This window comes from Pteropus medius, unplaced genomic scaffold (assembly GCF_902729225.1).
Source record: "Pteropus medius unplaced genomic scaffold, Ma_sr-lr_union100, whole genome shotgun sequence".
Lineage (NCBI taxonomy): Eukaryota > Metazoa > Chordata > Mammalia > Chiroptera > Pteropodidae > Pteropus > Pteropus medius.
The window spans coordinates 7,613,788-7,637,562 of NW_024352784.1; the positions used below are offsets into that span (position 1 = coordinate 7,613,788).

General features: G+C 33.3%; 1 protein-coding gene across 3 annotated transcripts in view; it reads right to left on the bottom strand.

Moving 5' to 3' along the window:
• Positions 1-23,775, bottom strand: part of NARS2 (asparaginyl-tRNA synthetase 2, mitochondrial) — a 102,382-nt gene that overhangs the window by 40,565 nt on the left and 38,042 nt on the right. For 2 of the 3 annotated variants that reach the window (XM_039848151.1, XM_039848152.1), the window contains exon 6: positions 15,195-15,289. The exons of the other annotated variant lie outside the window; for it this stretch is intronic. In XM_039848151.1, the coding sequence (XP_039704085.1) occupies positions 15,195-15,289 (95 nt within the window). The remainder of the gene's footprint in view (positions 1-15,194; positions 15,290-23,775) is intronic. 3 annotated transcript variants of the gene reach the window in all.

A 23,775-nucleotide genomic window follows, 5' to 3' on the forward strand; every position in this document is an offset into this window, starting at 1 on the left:
AGAGTAGGCGTTGATATTAAGAGAAATAAAAATAATGTGACTATCAACCAATATATGTGACTAAGCTTAATTGTTACCAATTTCTACTGGTAAGAAGGAAACAAAAACCATAGCTGAGTTTCTTTATTAGCAATTTCTTCTAGAGGAGCAAAGATGGAAGTTCCTTTTATTTTGTAGAAAACAAATCTAATTTAGTAAAGTAAAATACATAGCAGTGTTTCAGTGGTTTCTATAATTCATGCACATAGTTTATAGATACATTTTTAAATTTTTGATTTTTTTAAAAAAAGACACTAAATTTTCTGAATTCCTACAAAGAGGAATTCATACCAACAACATAGAATGTTAAATAAAATTTTATTTTCCTATAATAAGGGTACTTAAAGTATCTCAACATATCCAATATAATATTATTCTAAGTTTGTGAATGCATTTTCTGATGGAGATTCCCCCCCAATAGATTGATGAAATAAGTCAAAAGCACAGAAATAATTCAAGTCCATAGTTCATTGCAGCCAAGAAGAAAGACTGCAGCCTACAGCCTAACTATCTGTCCTTATCTTGCAATCATTATTATCTACCATGAAGTCATATTCATTTATTTCTTCATTCAATAAATATTAGACTACTAACCACTATGGAAAATACAGATGTAAATCAGGCATGGCTTTTACCTTTAAGGAGCTTACAGACTAGTAGAGGAGCTAATAGACCTAAATGTACAAGCCATGATTATAAAGTTCCTAAAGAAAAAATTAGGAGTAAATTTTTGTAACCTTTTGAATAGGTTTTAAAAATTATGAATCACATAAGAAAAAACAGATAAACTATACAATAACAAAACACTCTAGTCTTCAAAAAGTACCATTAAAAAGATGGAAAAGAAAGGCAGACTGGGAGAAAATATCTATAGTATATATATCTGATAAAGGGCTAGTATCCAGAACATATAAAGAACTTTTATAACTCAATAATAAGAAGACAAACAACCCAAAACTTAATAAAAGCATATGAATGGCCAATAAGCACATGAAAAAAGAAGTTCAACAAATCAGTCATCACAGAAATGCAATTAAAACTATAATGAGTGATCATATACTTATTACAATAACTAAAAAAAAAATACTTGACAACACCAATTTTTGTGAAAGGTGTGGAACAAATAAAACTCTCATCCACTGCTGGTAGGCATAGAAAATAGGATAAGTACTTCAGAAAACTGGCAGTTTCCTAGAAAGTTAATCATACATTTACCATACAATCCAGCAATTCTTAGGCATTTACTCAAGGAAAATGAAAACATACGTGCACACAAAGACTTTTGCATGAATTTTCATTAAGCTTCATTCATAATAGCCCCAAACTGGAAACAACCAAAATGTCTATCAAAAGATGAGTGAATTAACAAATTGTATATCCATGCAATGGAATAATATTTAGCAATAAAAAGGAACCAACTACTGGGTAAATCTCAAAAACATTATATTGAGTGAATAAAGACACAGAAGAGTAAATATTGCATGATACCATTTATATAAATGGTATTTAAATATAAATTAAATAGTATATAGATATCGCTTATATGGAATTCTAGAAAAAAAAAAATCTAATATATAATGACAGAAAGCAAGGCCTAGGTCCTGAAGCTGGGGAGGGAGACTGATTGCAAAGGGAAATGAGGGGATTTTGAGGGGTAAATCAAATAGTCTACTTTTTTTTTTTTTAATCACAGTTGAGGTTACAAAGGTTTATAAAATTGTCAAAATTTACTGAACTGTACATTTAAAATGGATGCATTTTTATTGTATGTAAAGTATACTCAATAAAGTTGATTGAGAAGCAACAATAGTAACAAAAAGAGCTTATTCATATGTTGGTTTATCCTGTTACTTAATTACGTAAATTATAATCTTGCCCCAACCAAAGTATAAAGGGTGAAATGTCAGGCTCTTGGAACCACAGAAGAACAAAAGAATCAAGAACACAGTAACGCCTGTGTCAACATAATTAACTACCAGTCGTAGGCAGATTATGCGCTAATCCGCTTTTACAATTTGTTTCTGATTTAGTTTTCAAGTTCTTATTTCCGTGTCCCAATCCCTTCCTCTGTTCTAGGCTCTGGTCTAGTTTAACCTTCTTCTTCTCATCTGTCTTGTGAGTCCTGAATCCTGGCAGACTCCTAATCCTGTGCTTTGTGTAAAGTGCAGTTCTATTGCTGCTGTAACACAACTTTGTTACTAGCTGTCAGCTAATCATCCTTTCCTGTGCACACCACCATGGCTTCTTTCTTTAGCTACTTCTTTATAATCACCTTGAGTTCTTCAGATTCCTGTTGTCATCATTACTATCATCATAGCACTTGGTGTCAATCTGTGATAAACACTGGCCTTTTGCAAAGTATCTCACAACAGCTCTGCAGGGTGGCCATTGTAATTTACTTTTACAGTTAGGAAGTGGAGGCTCAGATATTAAACTTATGAAATCAATATAGAGAGAAGACAGAATTCCAACTTAAGTCTCTCTGACTATATTTCCTTCCTTCAATTAACATAACCATTCACTTGGACAAGTTTAGTACTTTTTGGGAGGGGAAACATTATCTTAGTAGCTGCTTAACTCTGTAACAGCACTCGTGACCCTCTTTAGGTCAATCAATGAGGCTTCCATATTTTTAACATCCTCCTTGATGTCTAACATAGTTACAGACCATTTGGTTGAATACTAAAATTACTGCTAAATAAATGAGTACTCGTAGTTATTTTTAGGGAGAAGAAAACAAGCTAGGGGGAAAACAACACTCAAAATGACATAAATTCTTTGTCCCCAACCCAACAAAAATTCTGCAAACATTTTTCCCCCTTCTCCTAAAAATGTAATTAAAGCCACGAGAGCAAAACAGAATTTGGACAAGGTTATATAGTAATTAAAAGTAACAACAATCAACAAGTTTTGCTTTTCATAGCTCTAATTACCATCCATATTGGTCAAATTACTAAAGATTAATTGGATGTCTCACTATAGTAACCTGCATTTGCTTTTAGACAATGCCACCAGGCACTGCATTTCATGAGTTCTATTTGTATCATTACTCAAAGACTTGACTAGGAATTTTTTTTAGCTTACATCAAACTTACTTATTTCAAAGACATTCAATCCTTCAGATATTTTGTCTGCTTAGCCAGACCTCAGAGAGCAAGATAACAGAAGCGTGTGATATTCTCCCATACACTTGAAGTGGACAAAAAGCAGGATAGTAATCTCCCTAACAAAGGAATGCGACACTAGAAATGGGTAGAGAACCCAATGTTTAGACTTCCAAGGTGGTATGCAGATACTGCAGTTAATCAGAGACATTACTCATTACATCAGAGACACTAAATCATCCTGCAAATAATGTATAATCTAACTAGCAATTTAAAAAGAAGCAAATATCACTCAAGCTAGTAAAAATGAAGTTCAAATAGTGAATTAAACATAAATATTTATATTGTCTCTTTCCTGAGACAATCTTAAAATAATAATAAAATAATAAAAGGAAGAAACAGAAAAAAGGCCTTCAGTGGACAAGAGATCTCAACAAATCTTTAGAGGACAGAAAACAAATGGTGAATGATGACCAGTGTGTCAAAGCATGGAAGCCATTATTTGGAATACTGCAGAAAGGAGGTGACCTGCACATAGAACTGTGGTAAGACTGGGGACAGGGGGAATAGAGATACATTGAATTTTCATAGGAAACTGTCAATCCCCTCCTGGGTCCTGCCAGAATGCCTGGAAGCCAGATGTTCCCATCAACCAGTGAATAGAGAGAGTCTTTAAAGCAGTGGTCCTCAGCATCATCATCACCTGGTAAGTGACACAGATTGCTAGGCCCCACTCCCATTGTTTCTGATTTCAGTAGTTTGCCAGGGGCTAAGGAAGTAAGGGGAAAGGGGAATGGGAAGTGACTGCTAATGGGAAGAGATTTCTTTTTGAAGAAGTTAGATAGTGGTGATGGTTGCACAACTTTGTGAAAATAGTAAAAACTACTGTATTATACATTTTTAAAAGATGAATTTTACAGTATATGAGTTATATCTCAATAAAGTCATTCTTAAAAACTCATTTACTCATCTGTACACAGGGCTCTTACAGAAGCCTACTAAATAGATATGAACAACTATCAAATCACGTCTCCCCTTTGTCTTCCCTATACTAAACATATTCAGTTTCTTCACCCAGTTCTTTAGGCCATGATGTCCAGGTCCCTCTTATCCTGGCTACTGTCCTAAAGTCAGACAGGATACAAACAAACATGCATTTCATACAAAGTAAAATAAAAGATTCCAAGTATTTGGAAGTGGATAAAGGAAAGGACAGAGAAACTAGGTAGTTTTCTAGCTTTTGATGATTTGGCTAAATATAATTCATTCAAGGATAATGTACCAAACGTGAAATAAAAGCACCAAAAGACTTTTCATGGCCAAATATAGCTAACATGTACTGGGGGTAACTAAAAGATTATACATCATAAAATGCTCTATAATAATGGGGAGAAAAAGTATTAACTGGGTTTCTGTTGTGCCAAGAATAGAAAAGTAATAGAATCCAAACCAAATGCAACAGCTACTGGTCATTAAATATAAATGATATTTTAAAATGCACTCACATGTAATCATTCTACTGATAAGGTTACCTCTAAATTCAATTCAACCTAGACAAAGTGAAATTCCCCTGCCATATGCTCTTCTTGCCCTTGGGACAGCCTTTTTTAGAAAGCTCCATGTTTCTAATTTCTTATTTAATGCCTATCTTGCTCATTAGACTGTACAGAATCATGGAGGTTGGGATCTTATCTGTCTTGTTCATCTCTGTATCCCAGCGCCTAAGCTAGCGATTGGTATACAGTCGGCTCTCAACAAATATTCAATCAAATTGAGATTGATTTTTGAGTCCTGGATCAGGTAAGTGGTAGTAATTGAAACTAAGAAGATAAAAAGGAACAAGATACGGTTTGAGGAATTTACAGGCTAATGGGAAGATAAGCAAATAAACAGATAATTTTAATTTTTTTAATAAATAGGATTGATAGAAACCCTTTTCCAACAGGTACTTAAGTATTCTGTTTTAAATTAAGAGTTAACAAAATTAAATAAAACACAATCTCTAAATTCAAATGCTCAGAGTTTAATCTATAAGGAAAAAAATCAATTATTCCAGAGGTGCAAAATAGATAAGAATAAAGCAACCTGGACATACAGAAAAAGGGCATTTAACAAGAAAGATGTGGTGGGGATTCTGGGTGAGATCATTTTTAAGCTGAGTTTAGCTGAAGCAAAGGGAAGTAGAAACAAATGACTGACAGAATGCAAAAGACGTGGAAAAAAATTTTGGAATGATAACCATATAGCTGCTTTGACAAAAGGATGATAGTGAATTCCTGAGGTAGAAAATTCAGAAGGAAAAACAAACAGATTTTGGGAATAAGATGATGAATTAGTTTTGAACATGTTGAGATGGTTATACAACAGCCAACTGGAGAAGACAATAGGCACTTTAGTTTACAGGTGGGAGCTGTTAAGAGATATGAATTTCACAGCAGCTTGACCATCACCTCATATTTGGCCAGGTTTGTACTCTAGTACTTTCACATCAACAAGTCTTCATTAAGACCTCCAATTCTTTAACACCACTACTTTTTTCATCATTACCCTCTACTCCTATTTCTTCACTTTTCTCCTTACCGAAGAACAGATTCCTTGATCTATCATTATAACTTTCGGTATAACTACTTCCATCAAATTAACTTGGCAATACCCAACATTTGGTTAACCCAAATATTCATATTCTCTGTACTGTACCCAAGCAAGCAAGCTAAATATTCCTACTAAAAACCTCTGCACTTGTTCAGTTTGCTTGAAATGCTCATTTTCTGGCTATGTCACATAAATAATGAAATTGGTCAAATGATAATGAAATTCCTGAGTCACTTACACCAGCAGTGTGTTAATTTACATTTCTATCTAAATAGAGTTAAAGTTTAACATAAATAATAAACTAATAGAAAAAAACATCTGTTTTAAGGTCCCACCTTTAAGAGAACAGCCTAAAGAACCATCATTATTCACACATCATTATTCAGGAAACAATGAGGTAATTAAAGATCAATGAGGTAATTAAAGTTACATGGTGATAGCATTTCCATGAAATAAAGTAAAAGGAGTGGTTAACATATACTTAACTCCTGTTTGTGGGCTCAACTTTATAGTAGAAATGGTAGAGCAAATTTTTAAAAGAATGAAAATCTGTGCTTTACAAATACAATTTAAAGATATATATTGAATATCTATGATTTTTAGTTGATACAGTATTTAGAATATTTGTAACTGATGAGACAGACATACATGAAAAGAACTACAAACTGCTTAACCATTAAATTCAAAAGGAACTTTTTTCCTTTATGATATGAAATAGGTGAGCACTATAAGAGAATAGGAAGATAAATATAATTTCTATTGACAGAAAAACAGGGAAGTCAAGAAAGAAGTACTATTTTAGCTGAGCCTTGAGGAATAAGCTATGAAAAAAGGAGTCTAATGCTACAGGGAGGAGCATTAAAAACACAGAAGTGCATGAAAATGCACAGCATGAATAAAATAGCCACAATCAAAACGACCTTGAAAATTAAATGAGTATAAATTAATAAAGTTCAGATAAGTATCTAAGTATCAAGTGGAAGAAGAATGAGAAAGTCATACGGAATGGGAAGACACTTTCACACTCAGTTACAAAGGGTACTTCAGTCTAACTCAGGGTCACTTGCTGACATTCTTACCACAGTCGTTTAACAGGATGAAGGCATCCTGCATATGAACTTCCACGGCTTCTGAGCACGGCATCTGAACTGATGAGATAACCCAACGGAATGAGTTTAGGATTGCTCACACCAATCACAAAGCACCAATTAAACAAATTGGAATGAAATCAACTCAAAGCCCAAAATGATTTTCCCCTCAAAATGGAAACAGCTAATTTTTCTCATTATAAAAATAATCAACATTAGTTTTACAAATCTGAAAAAAGACAAGTTTAAGAAAGAAAATAAAAATTAGTAGAGATAACCAGCCATTGCTTACAAGTTGAATACTGGTGTATATTTTTCCAGGCTTTTTCCTACACACACACGCACACACACTGTAACAAACTGAAATTACGCCCTACTTCTTGTTTCATAATGACTTTTTTTCTTTAAACATGTTGTAAAGCTTTATTGTCAGTTTTAATGGCTGTACCATGGTTTGGTCGAATTACGATTAACCCTCAGTTTATTGCCAAGGTCCATTATGCCCAGTTTTAATGTTTGAGTTCCTTTGCTGAGCAGTTTAAATAGTTTCTAAATATTAGTATTTCATGACTTTTATACTTTCTTTGGGATTGTATTAGTTCCCTCAGGTGGCCATAACAAATTAGCACAAACTGGGTAGCTTAAAAACAAGAGAAATTTATTCTCTTACAAATGTGGAGACTAGAAGTCTGAAATCGAGCTGTTGGCAGAGGCACGTTCCCTCTGTAGGTTCCAGGGAAGAATCCTTCCTTGTCTTTTCCTAGTTTCTGGTAGTTCACAGCATTCCTTAGCATTGCTTGGCATTACTTCAGTCTCTACCTCAGTCTTCATATGGCCTTCTTCCTCTGTGTGTATCTCCTCTGTTGTGTCCAAATCTCCCTCTCCTTTCTCTTATAAAGATACTAGTCGTTGGCCCACCCCAATCCAATATTTTAAATTGATTCCATCTGCAAAAACATTTTCTTCAAATAAGGTTGCATTCACAGGACTTATCTTTTTAGAGAACAAATTCAAAAGACTATAGAGGTCATCCAAAAGACAAAAAACTCTATTTTTCCTAACAGAATAAAACCCATTGAATTCTTTCATGAATCTAAGCTACATATTGGATTTAAGTGATTTTATTTTTTCCTGTATACTGAAACATTTTGCTATTTCATCATCCTAGAAAAATTTTTTATCATTACTCATTACTCTTAATTAGGTTATAAAAGAGTAAAATATTATGAAAACAGAAGAATGATAGATGCCTAAGATAAACAGTGGATAAGAGGAAGATGTATAGTGAGATAAATCATCACCATTGTGTCATCTTCAGCTTTCTTACTGCAGTACACAAACTATTGTGTCATCTTTCAAGAAAGTATGAGAAAAGCCTGAGACATCATTATTGTAGTCTTTTTGTAGTTTTCACAGAACACAGTTGAGAATTAAGAACTTTTATTTTTTACTTATAATGATAAAAAAAATAAAGATGATTCATAAATATTAGACAAATGAGGTAATGAATGCAAAGAGGCAGTAACAATCTAATCTCTAATGATGAAGGTAAAATTGGTTATATAAGTGAAATCTCAGACTATGAGCCTCAGATAACAATATCCTAAATGAATTTTCTCAAACTCAACTGATAAGTAAAATAATATGTTTCTAAGAGCAAAAAGGAAATATGGTATTTTCATTCAATTAGTCATTTCACAGTAAAGACTTCATTATGTAATAATAAAGAACTAGAAATAATAAGCTAGAACCTATTAAAGATGTATTTAAAACTCAGAATCTATATTTAAAGTATAGATATATTCCAAGTTCATGCATGGCAGCTAATAAACAGTTAGGTACATTCAAAAGGCTGTGTCTATTTGAGAGAATAAAAATCTGGGGTTGCCACCATCATCAAGAAAATGAAAAGAATCCACTTAATGGGAAAAAAATATTTGCAAATCATATATCTGATAAAGGACTTGTATCCAGAATATGTAAAGAACTCTTACAATAAAATAATAAAAAGACAAATAACCCAACTAAAAAAATGAACCAAGAATATAAATAGATATTTCTTCAAAGAATATATTCAAGTGGCCAAAGAATGATGCTCATGAATGGAGGCACATGAAAAGATGCTCAATGTCATTAGTAATTAGGGAAATGTTAATCAAAACCATAATGAAGTGCCACTTTATACGCATTAAAATGGCACAATAAAAAAGATACAAAGCAGTAACTGTTGGCAAGGGTGTGGAGAAATTGGAACCTTTATACATTGTTGGTAGGATTGTAAAATAGTGCAGCCACTGCGGAAAACAGCCTAGCAGTTCCTCACGGTTAAAGTTACCATGTAAACCACCAGTTTCACTCCTAAGTACCTAAGCAAGAGAAATGAAAAAATGTTCACACAAATACTTGTACTTAAATGTTCACAGTTACATTACTTACAATAGCCAATTAACAGAAACAACCCAAATGTCCACTACCGGCTGAATGAATAAACAAATGTGGTATACTTATATAATGGAATGCTATTTGGCAATAAAAAAGAATGAAGTATTGAATCATGCTTCGACATGGACAGACACTAAAAATATTATGCAAAGTGAAATAAACCAGCCATAAATATGACATATTGTGTGATTTCCTTTATATAAAATATCTAGAATGAGTAAATCCATGAAGACAGAAAGTAGATTGATCGGTTGTTGCCTAGAATGGCAAGGATGATGGAAACTGATTACTAAAAAGTTTCTTTTTGGGTGATATAGTCTTAAATTAGATTATGGTGATATTTGTAAACTATGAAAATACATTAAAACCCATTGAATTGTCTACTTTGGTGAATTTTATGGTAAATAAATTATTTCTCAATAAAGCATTTTTTAAAATTTTGGTTTGCCACATTTAAATTTTTATTAAGTTCATTTTCTTTATCCCTTCATTTTTAATTCTGCAAATTATTTATAATATGGCTTAATATTTATTAAAAATAAAGTCCATTATTGAAGATGGTAAACAACGATGACCATTTTCTAGGTATACTGAGGGTTAATCAATCTTCTTAAATAGACTTTTAGGTTGCTAATAATTTTTCAGTAGTATAAATAAAATTGTTTTCAAAGTTTTTGTTTACATCTTTACAGAGTTGATCATTTCCTTAAGAAAAATTCCTAGAAATGAAATTCTTGGTAAAAAGGTATTCCTCTAAAAAGGCGTATGAATTTATATTTCCAGTATCAAAGTTCAAGAGGAAATCATCAATTTTATCCTGACATATGCTTGACTTTAGGGCTTAGTAAAAAAAAAAATCCATTATAAGGAAAAATCACCTGTAGTAAAACATCAAAAGAAACAAAACAAAACCAATAATAAATTAAAACAATAATAAAAACTATTTCAAATACATTAGGCTAAGGCTTCCTTCAATTCTGGCTTTAACTGACAAGAAATGGAAAATTTCATTATACAACATTTCTTAATTGTAGGTTTTATAATTTAGAACATTTCTACTTCTCTCAGAAAGAACATCCCACTTATAAATTATATTTATAGGCAGAATGTAATGAAAACACTTAGGTTTCTCTTATTTAAAAAACGTATTATAGCTATGTCTGCTGATAGGGCTTGGGAGCAATAATCCCCCAGTAGCAGGAAGATACCCAGTGACTAAATCATGGTTTCTAAATACCATTTTCTCATAAAAAGAACCAAGCCTTTTTGGAGAAATGGCTTTTATGGCTAGGCTAGGAAAAATTTAAAAACATGCCTGAGATATTGCCAAAATTTAGAGGCTACCAAGATGTCCTTCAGTAGGTGACTGGATAAATAAACTGTTGTATATCCAGATAATGGAATATTACTCAGTGCTAAAAAGAAATGAGCTATCAAGCCATAAAAAGACATGGAGAAAACTTAAATGCATACTACTAAGTGAAAGAAGCCAATCTGAAAAGGCTACATATTATATTATTCCAACTACATGACATTCTAGAAAAGGCAAAACTTTAGAGACAGTAGAAAGATCACTGAATGTGAGGAGTTTGGGAGAACGGAGGGATGAATAGGAGGAGCACAGAGGATTTTTAGAGCAGTGAAACTAATCTGTATGATACTATAATGGTGGATATGTGTTGTTATACATTTGTCCAAACCTATAGAATATACAATACCAAGAGTCGAGCTCCCAATAGCTAAAACTAAAACAGTTTGAGCAACAAAATAAATAACAGAATTGACGTATAGCACAAACTATAAAATATGTATGAATTTACCCTGACATAAATGATTACATAAATAAGTATACAAGGGTAAAGAGATAACAAATTTGTCTTACAGAATTCTGAATACTCCCACTTCTAGGAGGTGGTGTTAAATTCCATCTCCCACTTCCCAGCCCCTCACTCTCACCTCTAGGGAAGGTGGGCTAGATTCAATGACTCACTTTCAAAAAATAGAGTAGAGAAAGGAAAAAAACAGTACATTTTTCAGTGGAGAAACTTGGCAAACACTACCTTATCCATGTAATGAAGGTTAATATTACCATGTGGATATCATATACCCCTTGATATGATGTGATAAGAGGAGCATTTCACCTCTGTGGTATTCTTTCTAAAAATCCATATAACTCCAGTCTAAACATGAGAAAAATATCAGACAAATCCAAAGTAGGATATGTTTTACAAATCATGAAAAAAATAAAGACTGAGAACCTGTTATAGACTAGATGATACTAGGGAAACATGACAACTAAATGTAATGTGGTACCCTGAATAGGATCCTGGAAAAAGAAAAAAAGAAACTGAGAAAATCCAAATAAAGTCTGTAAATTAGTTAATAATAATTTACTGACATTGGGGTCTTAGTTTTAACAAATGTACCATGGTAATTTAAGATGTCATCGATGGAGGAAACTGGGTCAAATGCATAAAAAAAGTCTGCACTATCTTCGTAATTTTTCTATATTTAAAAATTATTTTAAAATGGAAAATTCAATTAAAAACAACAACAAAATAAATGAAGCCATCAACCCACCAAACCAATATAGTTTTTTTTTTTTTGGAAAATGTTAACCTTCTAAATTTAACTACCATTTAATCCATTTTAAAAGTCTGTTAAATAACGTTATAGAAAAACAAAACTGAGGAAAAAGAGACTACCGATTTCTTATTGGAAATTAAATCATGCATTAATCTGAAACATGATGTACTGAATATTAATTGTCCTAGAACTATGCATATTAAATTAGGAACACTGACTACCATTATTAAAAATACTTCATAACACATTAAAAATACAAAGCCTCATATTCTGCCAATTTAATCTTCTGTCAATTTTCACTGTACACCGTGTTCTGTGGTTCACTGCATTTTACTAGGAAAGAGGGAACATATTTAATCAACTACTGGTTAATAGGGAAACATTTGGTAAATTTACACCTTTCACATATTATGATGCTTCTGAGGGGAAGATACCTTACCTCTAACTTTACAGATGAAAAAAATAAATATTGAACGGCTGTTAAAGAAAGGTTATCCAAAACTTGGATATAAGGCCAAAAGGTAGACAGTTTGTCCTTTCAATGTAATATGGGGACATAGACCGACTCAGAGATTATTTAATTACTTAGGGGAATGTACTTGGCTTCATTATTCTATTTACTGTTAAATTAAATATCCCATATTAAGTAAAGTTACATGTTAACTTGTAGATTTTGTCCAGTAGAGTTGTAAATCATTTTTGTCAGGTAAAGACAAAATTGCAAAGGTTAAGGTTTATTGGTCATTAGGACATTAACCAGTTTGTAACTTAACCTAGCAATCCTATTCTAAAATTCCTTTATTAAATTGCCTATGAATACACAGCTCCTCAAATGTTCTTTGAACTAGCCTTACTATTTTACTTGTTCCCTAAATAATTAATGGATTGAATAAAATATTTGATACAACTTCACTTTATATTTGTATAAATCATGTTTTCTTTTGTAAAATTACACTTTGAAAGGCATAAGAACTGGTCAATTAATGGTCAATCTATGACAAAGGAGGCAAGGATATTCAATGGAGTAAAGACAGTCTCTTCAATAAGTGGTGTTGGACAAAGCGGACAGATATATAAAAAAAATGAAATTGAAACATTTTCTTAACACCATATACAAAAATAAACTCAAGATGGATTAAAGAATTAAATTTAAGACCTGAAACCATAAAACTCATAAAAGAAAACATAGGCAGTAAATCTTTTGTTATTGTTGTTAGAAATATCTTTTTATATATGTCTCCCTGGGCAAGGGCAACAGAAGAATTAAAAAAATGGGACTACATCAAACCAAAAAGTTTTTGCACAGCAAAGGAAACCATCAACAAAACAAAAAGACAACCTATTAAATGGGAGAAGATATTTGCAAATAATATATCTGGCAAGGGGCTAATATCTAAAATATATAAGAACTCAAACAACTTAACACTAAGAAAACCCAAACAATCCAATTAAAAAATGGGCAGAGAACCTGAATAGACATTTCTCCAAAGAAGACATATAGATGCCAACAGACATATGAAAAAATGCTAAACATCACTAATCATTAGGGAAATGCAAATTAAAACCACAAGCTATCATCTCACACCTGTCAGAATGGCTATCATCAATAAATGAACAAATAACAAGTATGGCAAGGATGTAGAGAAAAGGGAACTCTTGTACACTGCTGGTGGGATTGTAAATTAGTGCAGCCACCATGGAAAATGTATGAAGATTCCTCAAAAATTAAAAACAGAGATGCCATACAATACAGCAATTCCACTTACGGGTATTTATCCAAAGAAAACAAAAACACTAATTTGAAAAGATATTTGTACCCCTATGTTTACTGTAGCATTACTGTAGTAATAGCCAAGATGAGGAAGCAACCTCATTGAAGTGTCCATTGACAGATGAATGTATAAAGAAGAGTTAGTACACACACACGCATACACATACACATACACACGCACTGGAATGTTATTCAGCAATTAAATAGAATGAAATCTTGCCATATGCAACATTGATGGATCTAGATGGTATTATACTAAGTAAAATAAGTCAAAGACAAATATCATGTGATTTCACTTTTATGTAAACTCTAAAAAATCAAAACAAATGTATAAACAAAACACAAACAGACCAATAGATAATAAGGGACAAGCTGATGGTTGCCAAAGCAGAGAGGGAGGGAGGGATAGGAATAAAATTAAAATGTTAAAATAAAAAAATAATAAAATTACACCGACAGGCAGGCATTAGGAGCTTCCCACAACATGCCTGACATGGCCTTTCCCACATACAGCTCTGCAAATCCTACAGTCTCACAGGGCTATTATGATCATAGTTTTTCTGCACAGTATTTTGATAATGTTGTCAATTATTGGTTATTGGAATTATCTAATAATACCTGTCTCAAAGATAAATTAGAAAAGAATCTAAGTATGTTATTTTTAAGATCATCTTTATTCTACCGCTGACTTTCCATCCTGCCAGTAAAGTACATAAAAAAATAAACATGAACACTATTCTCTTTCTCCTGAGTTTTCCAACCTGTGAATTTTAAAAACAATTGGAAACACATAAAGATTCCCTTTTTTTCATTGGAGTCATTTCTTAAAGAGATTTTTAAGTCTCAATCTCTATGTGAGAAAACGAAGGTATGTAAAGGAGAAAGTACTTATTGAGTCGGCATTAAGAAGTCACCCACAGAATCACAGAATGTAAGATTTAGATAAGACTTTAAAGACTTTCCTGTCCGATCTCATTTTAAAGAAAAGGAAAGTTAGGCTGAAAGGAGTATAATGATTTTCCAGAGGGTTGAGAATGTCTAAAACTAATGCGGTCTGACTTCTAAGACTTTCTTAGTCATATGTCTCTCATGATGGCTCTGTGGGTTAATTTTATTTATGCAAACCAATTATTTAAAAATATTTTTCTTACATCTGTTTCAGGTATTTTTCTTTTTTTTTTTTTCAGTGAAATGGGCTAAACCTGATTCAGGTGTGAACTAACTTTATTTTCATAATTATGATTAATTATATTTAAATGTGATGACATATTTTGAGATTTAAGCAAGAAAAGATTAGTAAAATGCAAAAAATTAGAATTTCAAATTTCCAGTGTTACATTTTTCATTAAAAACAAAAATACAGACCAAACTGATTTTTTTCTTTTTCAGTAAGAAACTTGAATATTGCCAAATTGTCAATTTAAATGTACTTTTGGTGAATTCAAGTGGACTAACTATAAATACTAGTTTCAATTTTCAGGTTTCACCATTGGGAAAGGAAGCATTACTGCACTCTCACCCACCCCATAATCAGTAGTCCATTAAAGCAAAAGAGTAAAGAAAATTCTGTACCCTGACATCACTTCTAGGTGAAGTTGTCCCGAAACAGTTAAGAAAGCAGGAACATTGAAGAAATTCTCCTCAGGTACCTTAATTTTTTTTGAAGGCTGCAGATAAAAAACACAAGCCACAAAAAGCTATTACATACATACTTTGCTCTGCTTTTCACATTCTCACATATGCAACAACTAAAAATCATAATGTAATTAAATGTATGTGACGATAGGTCATTCTCATGAAAATAAAGACTGTTCTCTAAAAGTAATATATACCTAAAAAAGAAAATGTGTGCTTGGAAAGTGCTTAGGTCAAGGAAGTTTATTTCATATTTTCAAAACATACAACAACCAAAGAACAAAGTACTTTTGTCACAAAGTATACTTCTCCCTAAAAAGTGATTTTCATTGAGGGGCAAACCAAGGCCAGAGACTATGAATTAAAAATTTTAAATGTGAATAATTACAGAATCTCTCAAAATTTTGACCCATGATTAAGATTTAATTTTCTCAAGGGAATAGCCTCTACAACAGGTGTCCTGTTATTATTACATTATTAATAACGTTTTTAAAATAGATTTTTATAAACATATTATAAAAATTATTTATTTCATTATTTTTACCACTGCTCAGAGGTAAAAGAACAGGACCCTATTTTTAAAAGATATAATAAGCAATTAGATTTAAATTTTTATAACCTTGCAATATAGATAGGGCATTATTCTATTTGAAATGGGTAGAAAATAAGCTAGTCATCATTTATAACAGTTAAGCTAAAAAATAATTTGGAGGTCAAATATGATTTAAATAGTATAATAAGAAAGCTTCTGGATCAAATTATTACTATCATATCCATTTTTTTTTGGAAGGAAGCTGATTTACCTACTCTTGTATTTCAAATTATGCATGTATTTGAAAATATTTTAGTGTAATCGTAAGGTTACTGTAAAGGAACACATCCAATTTTATATATGCAATATAGGATGTAAGACTCCTTTTAAGACATTTGGTACCAAATACTGAATTAGAAACACGTGAAATGAAGGTATCTTATTTAATTTCATTGGCTGTTCTAAAAATACTGCATATCATGTATAGGTATTTCTGTATATGAATAAGAAATCTAGTGTAAAAATTAAGAATTTAAATCCTTCACTTATTTTGTAATTGTCTATTTTTTTCAAGCTTACTTTGATATTGGTTCTAAATATCCTATCACAGCTTTTAAAAAATCCATCTTAGAATCCCATTATCATTTAAAGGATATTATTTCCAAAGACTTAAATTCTCAAGACTAAAATATTTGACCTGACATGAGTTATGATTTCAAAATAAAAGATATGTGCTCTGATATTTCTTCAATATTTACTAAATAATTATTTTTCAAATAAGGCCCCACTCATTTGTAAGATTATATTTTCTCCTTTCTTTCACCTCTTTAGTCTATAATTTGTATCAGTGTTTTATCCTGACTTCTCTTAAAGTGATTTCTCTAATTCCCTGTACATATAAAAAAGTCTAGTCTTTATAACTAGATTTTAGCCTTCAATTTATTAGCATCTGCACAAAATGGAATCTGATGTTCTTACATTTCTTAAATTCAACTTACTTAAATAAGTACAAACATACCATTACTTCATTATGTCAAATATAAGCATTTACACACTGAAATTCATACTATTTTTTATGAATTACTTCCTTTATATTAATTTTTAAAACTTCTGTGTGTATTAAAGTTATATTACCTATAAATTTTTTTTCAGAATATTAAAGGAACATTATAAAATATTTGTTTTAAAAAGTAGTTGCTGAGAGTTATGCCAGCAAAAATGGTGGGATAGGTAGTTCTGAAAGCCTGCTCCTCCACAGAAAAACTAAAAATAATGAGTAAAAACTGTCAGAATCAATTGTGGAAACTCTGGAAAATAGTCAAAAGTTTATAGCAACCAAACAAATGCTGAATTAAGAGGAAATTTTAAAATGGTAGATTTCACCCAACAGCAGCAGACTGCATTGTCTTCTCAAGTATACATAGAACACTGTCCAAGATTGACCATATGCTAGGACATAAAACAATTCTTAACAAATTTAAAAGGACTGAAATCATACAAATTATCCCCTTTGACCATAATGGAATAAAACTAGAAATGTAAAATGATGCAGTTACTTAGGATAACTTAATTTTGGTGGTTGTTTAAAAGATAAAGAATAACTATACAACCTACCAATTCTACTCCTAGGTATATACCTAAAAGAATTAAACCCTAGTACTCAAACATATACTTGTACACTAATATTCATAACATCACTATTCACAATAGCCAATGGTGGAAACAACTCACATGTCCATCAGTGAAAAATGGATAAACAAAATGTAATATTCCAAACAGTAAAACAATATTCAGCCATAAGACAGAATGAAGTACACAAATATATGCTAAAACACGTAAAAAGTTTGAAAGCATTATGTTAAGTAAAAGAAAGACATTAGAAGAGAAAAAAAATGGCATAGATGACAGAGGTTCTGTTCATCCTTCTGGAGACCAAATCAAAGTTGTGATGGAAACAAGGAGCGATAGCAAGGAAAAATCGCCTGGGATGAACAAGCCATACAACTAGGGATAAGTCCAAGAAAGCACTCTGCAATAGCAGAAGGTAGGATGGGGTAAGGACGCAGGGCTGCCCGGTCCTGAGTGCCTGAGACAGAGGCTGCAGCAGACGCCTTTTAAAGGGGCCATGACCATGCGTGGACTTCTGCAGTGATGGACCTGCTCGCTCTGAGCACCAGTGCCAATTAGGCTGTGTGCAGGAGGCGCCAGGGACTTACAGGGAGACATTCATTGTCCAAGTGAGGTCCGAGTGAGGGCCGAGGCAAGACTCACTCATCCTGTACAGAAGTGCCAGTGGTGTCCATTGTTCCCTGTTGAGCCCTCCCCTCTCCAAGTGAACGGACTCAGCTCTGCCATAGCTGTGACAACATCAAACTGGATAACAGAGGTGGCTCAGCCCAGAGGGATTACTGAAACCACGCCTCCCCCAACTTGCGGCCCTACCCAAGCCATATCCAGGTATATCCTCAGCCAGTCAGGTGAGCAAGGATGCTGAGCAGTGCCTAGACTCACACTGGAGGCACCTGGCCTCAGTTTCTGGTGTAGCCTTTTGAGGCAACTATAAGCACAGAACCTGTGGATTGCTTGCTGAATCTTAACAGGTGGCCCCACAGGGGTAGAGCCTTAGGCTAAATTTGGCCTGCAGCTGAACCCCCCTCAGGACCATGCCACTGGACACCTACTTCACAAATCCACACTAATAAGACCAGAAGACTTAGGAGCTTTGCTTTGTACATAGAAAGAGACACGGGAAGGCGGCCAAAATGGGAAGACAAAGAAGCAGAAACCATATGAGAGAACAGAACATAGATCCAGATATAATGTGAGTCAAGTAATCCAACAGATGCAGAGTTCAAAACACTGATTTTAAAGATGCTCAATGAACTTTTGAGAAGTGTAAATAAATTCAGTGAGAATTTCGACAGAGATAAAAAAAAACATAAAAATGGAAATGGATATTATAAAAGGGAACCAGTCTGAAATGAAAAACACATTATCTGAGATGAGAAGTATATTAAATGGAATAAACAAAGGAATAAACAAAGTGAATAAAGAAAAGGATCAAATGCCTTATCTACAGGATGGTAAAGCCAACGACATTCAATCAAAATGGCAAGAGATAAGATGCCAAGACTATAAAAATAATTTAAGGAGCATATGGAACACTATTAAGGCTCCAAATATCCGTCTGATTGGCATAACTGAAGAAAATCAAGGTGTGGAACAGCTGTTTGAAGAAATAATAATAGAAAACTTCTCTAACCTGGTGAAGGAAATGGACATAAAACCCCAGGAAGCTCAGAGAATTCCAAAAATCAGGGATCCAAAGAGGCCCACACCAAGACACATCATAATTAAAATGCCAAATTTTAAATACAAAGAAAGAATATTAAAAGCAGCAAGAGAAAAACAGATAGTTACTGAAAAGGGAACATCCAAGAGACTGGCAGCTGATTTCTTAAAAAAAAACTATGCAGGACAGAGGGACTTGGAACAAAATATTTGACAGGATGAAGACCCAGGATCTACAACCAAGAATAATTTATCCAGCAAAGCTATTATTTAGAGTTGAAGAACAGATAAAGAGCTTCCCAGACAAAAATAAGGTAAAGGAATTTATTACCACCAAGCCAGTATTACAGCAAATGTTGGAGGAACTTCTTTAAGTAGAAAAAACGTATCAAAAAACAGGAATACAGAATGGTAACAACTACATTCCTATCAATAAGTACCTTAAATGGAAAAGAATTAAGTGCTCCAACCAAAAGACAGAGTGGCTGAAAGGATAAGAAAACAAGACCCCTACATATTCAAAGGAAGGGGATGGACAAAGATATTGCTTTGATGGACCTAGAAGGTATTGAAGTCAGACAGAGAAAGATAAACACTATATGATTTCACTTATATGCGGAATCTAAGGAATAAAAAGAACAAACTAATCAAAATCAGACTCACAAATATAGTGGACAATTTGGTGATGGACAGAAGGGAAGGGAATTTTGGGGACTGGGAGAATGGGGTGAAAGGTAAAAGAAGTACAAATTAGTACCTGATAGATGGTCACAGGGATGGGGGCATGGCATAGGGAATGCAGTTAGCATTAATACGTTGGCTAGGTGGAGGGTCACGGGAGGAAGGGAGCAATTGGGGGGAATTGTTTTATGAACTATATAGGACTATATAGGTATCTAACCAATGTACTGTATACTGGAAGCTAATTAAAATAAACCAATAAATAAAAGAAAGTAAAAAGTTCCAAAACAAATGTCCTCAAGTTTCGGAGAGTTTCTGGGTATTTCTGACCTAATTATATGAGACCTTTAAAAAATAAAGTTTTCTACTGCTGTTTGGAGAAGTCAGAGAATTGAAACATGAGAAGGATTTGACATGGTGTGGCTGGCTTGAAGATGGAAGACACAATGAAAGGTGCTTAGAGTAGTCGAGAGGAACTGAGGGCAACCCGGCCAGCAGCCAGCAACAAAATGGGAACTTCAGTCCTACACAACAAAGAATTGAATTCTGCTGATAGCAGGAATGAGTTTGTAAGAGAACCTCAAGCTCCACATGAGAATGCTGACATGTATTTTTCAGCCTTGTGAAACCCTGAGTAGAACCCAGCCATACACTATAGAACTGTGAACTAATAAAGGGGTGTTGTTTTAAGTCACTAGGTTTGTGGTAATTTGTTACTAAGCAACAGAAAATGAATTTGCGGGAATCAGGAACTCTCAGGCAATGCCACTATAGTGTAAATAGGTACCGCTATTCCGGAGAACTCAGTGAACTTAAGAATGTATATTCACTATGACCTAGGAGTTCTACCACTGGACATATGTTCTAGAGAAATGTTCACACAAGTCCATTAGGGAATATGTATAAGACTATTTATTACAGTATTTTTTTCTGGGTGTAACAGAATTGGAAATAACCCAAGGGTGCATTACTAGAAGAATGAGTAGGTAAAATGTAGCAGACAAATACCACTGAATATTTGGTAGCAATCAGAAGCAACAAATAGATGAACTTTCAGCAACATGGATGGAATTTCAAAACATATAGTTAAATGGAAAAAAAGTAGGAAACAGAACAAGATACATAATACATTACCATTAATGTAAATTAAAAACACATGCACATACAGACCACTCATGTTTTATGAGGCTACATACATAATAAAAGATATATCAAAGATATTATAATGAGTACATCCAAGAGAGAGAAGAGTAAGGAACAGGAGTGGTGATTGGGATGATGAGGAAAAATAAAACAAGAATGGGGCTGTATTGAATTGTGTTGTCAGCTTGGCAGTATTAATCCCGTCTAAATTGAGGACTATGTTTGCTAAAATCCCTTTTCCTGCACAGTTCCAAGTTACAATTGGCCATCTATTGTTGGAAAGGAACATGAACAAGATTTGAGAGGAGAAAATGAAGTTGAAGTCATTACTCTCAGAAGATTGTAGTAGTCCATTATAGTGACACACACACATACTACAGTACTTGGTGATCTGTAGTTTCTGGCTGTCTTCCCTGTTACTGACAAACAGTAGTTCTACGGCAACCACCAAGTGCTGGACCACAGTTACTGGAGAGCGGACTGTGTTAGAGTAATTGCATTGATGGCTCCAATTTTCCACACATCTCTATACCAGCACCCTTACTCTGAGCTTGACCATGTGACTTGTTTTGGCCAACAGTATGGTAACAAAATAGACAAAAATAGTGGCTTGAAAAGTGCTTATGCATTTCTACATTCCTTCTTGGACTTAAGCCACCAAAGAGATTGTGCCTTGATTAGCATGATGGAGGAATTTGAGAGACATGTGGAGAAAAGATGGGTCATCTCACTTGAGGCCACCCTAGACTAGCCAGCTCTCAACTAACCCATCAGCTGACCAAACCCAACCCAGATCAGCTGTAAACTGTAAACTCATAGGAAAGAATAAATGCTTTTGTTACACAATGATATGATACAAGAGCCTTGCAAAGACCAATAACAAAATGTGCCATGAATGAAGATTATGCCTACATTCCTGAGGTTAAAAAAAATATGCATTCAAATATACACACTTCTTCAAAACCAACCATAGCCAATATGCACTAAGCACTTACTATGTGCCATGCACTGTGCTAAGGAGTTTACATGCAATCCAATGTGGCAAGTGCTAGGACTCCATTTATAGAGAAGGAAGCTGAGACATGGAGGTTAATAATTAACTTGCCTAATGTGACACAGAACATGAGTAAGGTGGTCGGGCTCCAGAATCTCTATCCTTAGCCACAATGTGACACTGCCACACAATATTTTCAAGATTCACAAGAAATAGTTAACAATAATTGATTCTGGGCAAGGAAATTAGATCACTGGGGAACAAAGATGGGATGGAATGCTTCTGTACTGTTAAATTAGTACCTTTTGAAGTATGAATTACATTACCCATTTAAAAAATCAGTTTAAAATAACATATTTTTTAAAAAGTTGGATTCTGAGGTATTATCAGCAATTACTCAAAATAAACAGTATACTGGTTTTATTCCCTGTGTATTCTTTTATTACATGAACACTAACAATTTTATCTTTTGTCCTATAGTGGTGGCAATTCCTTTGATGAGTACCAACAAGAAAACAAAAAAGCCAAGAACAAAGTATCGAACAAAGTCAAATACCAGGAAGAACACAGGTGGTTAGAAAAGTCTAACACTGCACTGGTTACAATGAAAATAGTTGAGGCAGGCCAAAAGAAGAGAAGGCCAAACGATATTGAGTTCTTTGAGTAAGGATCAAGTTTACACATCTTGGTATGCTAAGCACCTCACCCAGTGCCAGGGACAAGTAACTGTTCATAAATTCTTGTTGACCAAAAGAGTGATGTTAAGTGTAAGCAGAGAGAATTAGCAATCAGAGATTAGAGGGAATAAAGTCTGCTGAACAAGCAAAAAGAGAACAAAAAGCATATGTAACACATTTAGATATAAAAGCTTCTAGCAAAGTGTTATGGCTTCGCTGGTCTAAAAGATACCTTTAGTGTACCATTAGTGTTTGTTTTCAAACATAGGTACTGATAAGCAGGTAGTGTAACAGAAAGAAATTATTTTTTATATTAACTTTTATTATACTGCTTATAATTCTCTATTACTTTCCTAGTAGAGCTGTAAATAGGTATTGATTGTAGTTTTTCATTAATATCACCATCAATTTGACACCTACAAAAATTTTTAAAAATATAAAAAGACTGTATTTTGAATATATGGGTTGTAAGTTTAAAGTAGCTTGAGGAAAATTTTTATTTTCTTCAGAGAAATAAATTGTGAGACTACTATAATTCTATCTTCTCCCTACCCATTCCAACCATAAACAAAATAATTTGTCAACATCCTATATAATTAAATACCATTTTTGGCTAAATATAGAAGCTATCTTCTTTCCTCTGCCCACCTTCCCAACACCATCTCCCTAATTCTGACATCCATCAATCAGAAAGATTTCAAAAAGATAAGATAGTATCATCAATATAATCCTCTGATCACTAAAATAAAAAAAAAAATAATCTCTTCAATTTCATCTTTTTCTGCCTTTTCAAAGATGTGGCTCACTCAGTTCCAAAGGAGGCATATATCCATATACTCTTTTATATACCTTTCTGCTCTCTGGCAAATCACCCCCAGTTACCTCTGGGACAGCTTCTTTATTTCCTTCTCTCTTTATTCTTGCAAGTCTGAGAATGACCTGAACTAACATAAAACACTACTATACGTTTTAAAGTAAAAATCAAACGTGATACTAAAAATACCATGTTTTATTTATTTAAAAAAGTTTCTGAAGCAAAACATTGATCTGGGTGATGGCATGTGGTTGTTTATTATATTATCCTGTTTTTCTGTATGTTTAAAATTACAAAAAACACAAATCAATATATACAGCTCTTATAAATATACAACATAGTGTTGTATGATCTCTGCAAGTGTCAATACTTTTCATTCTCCTACT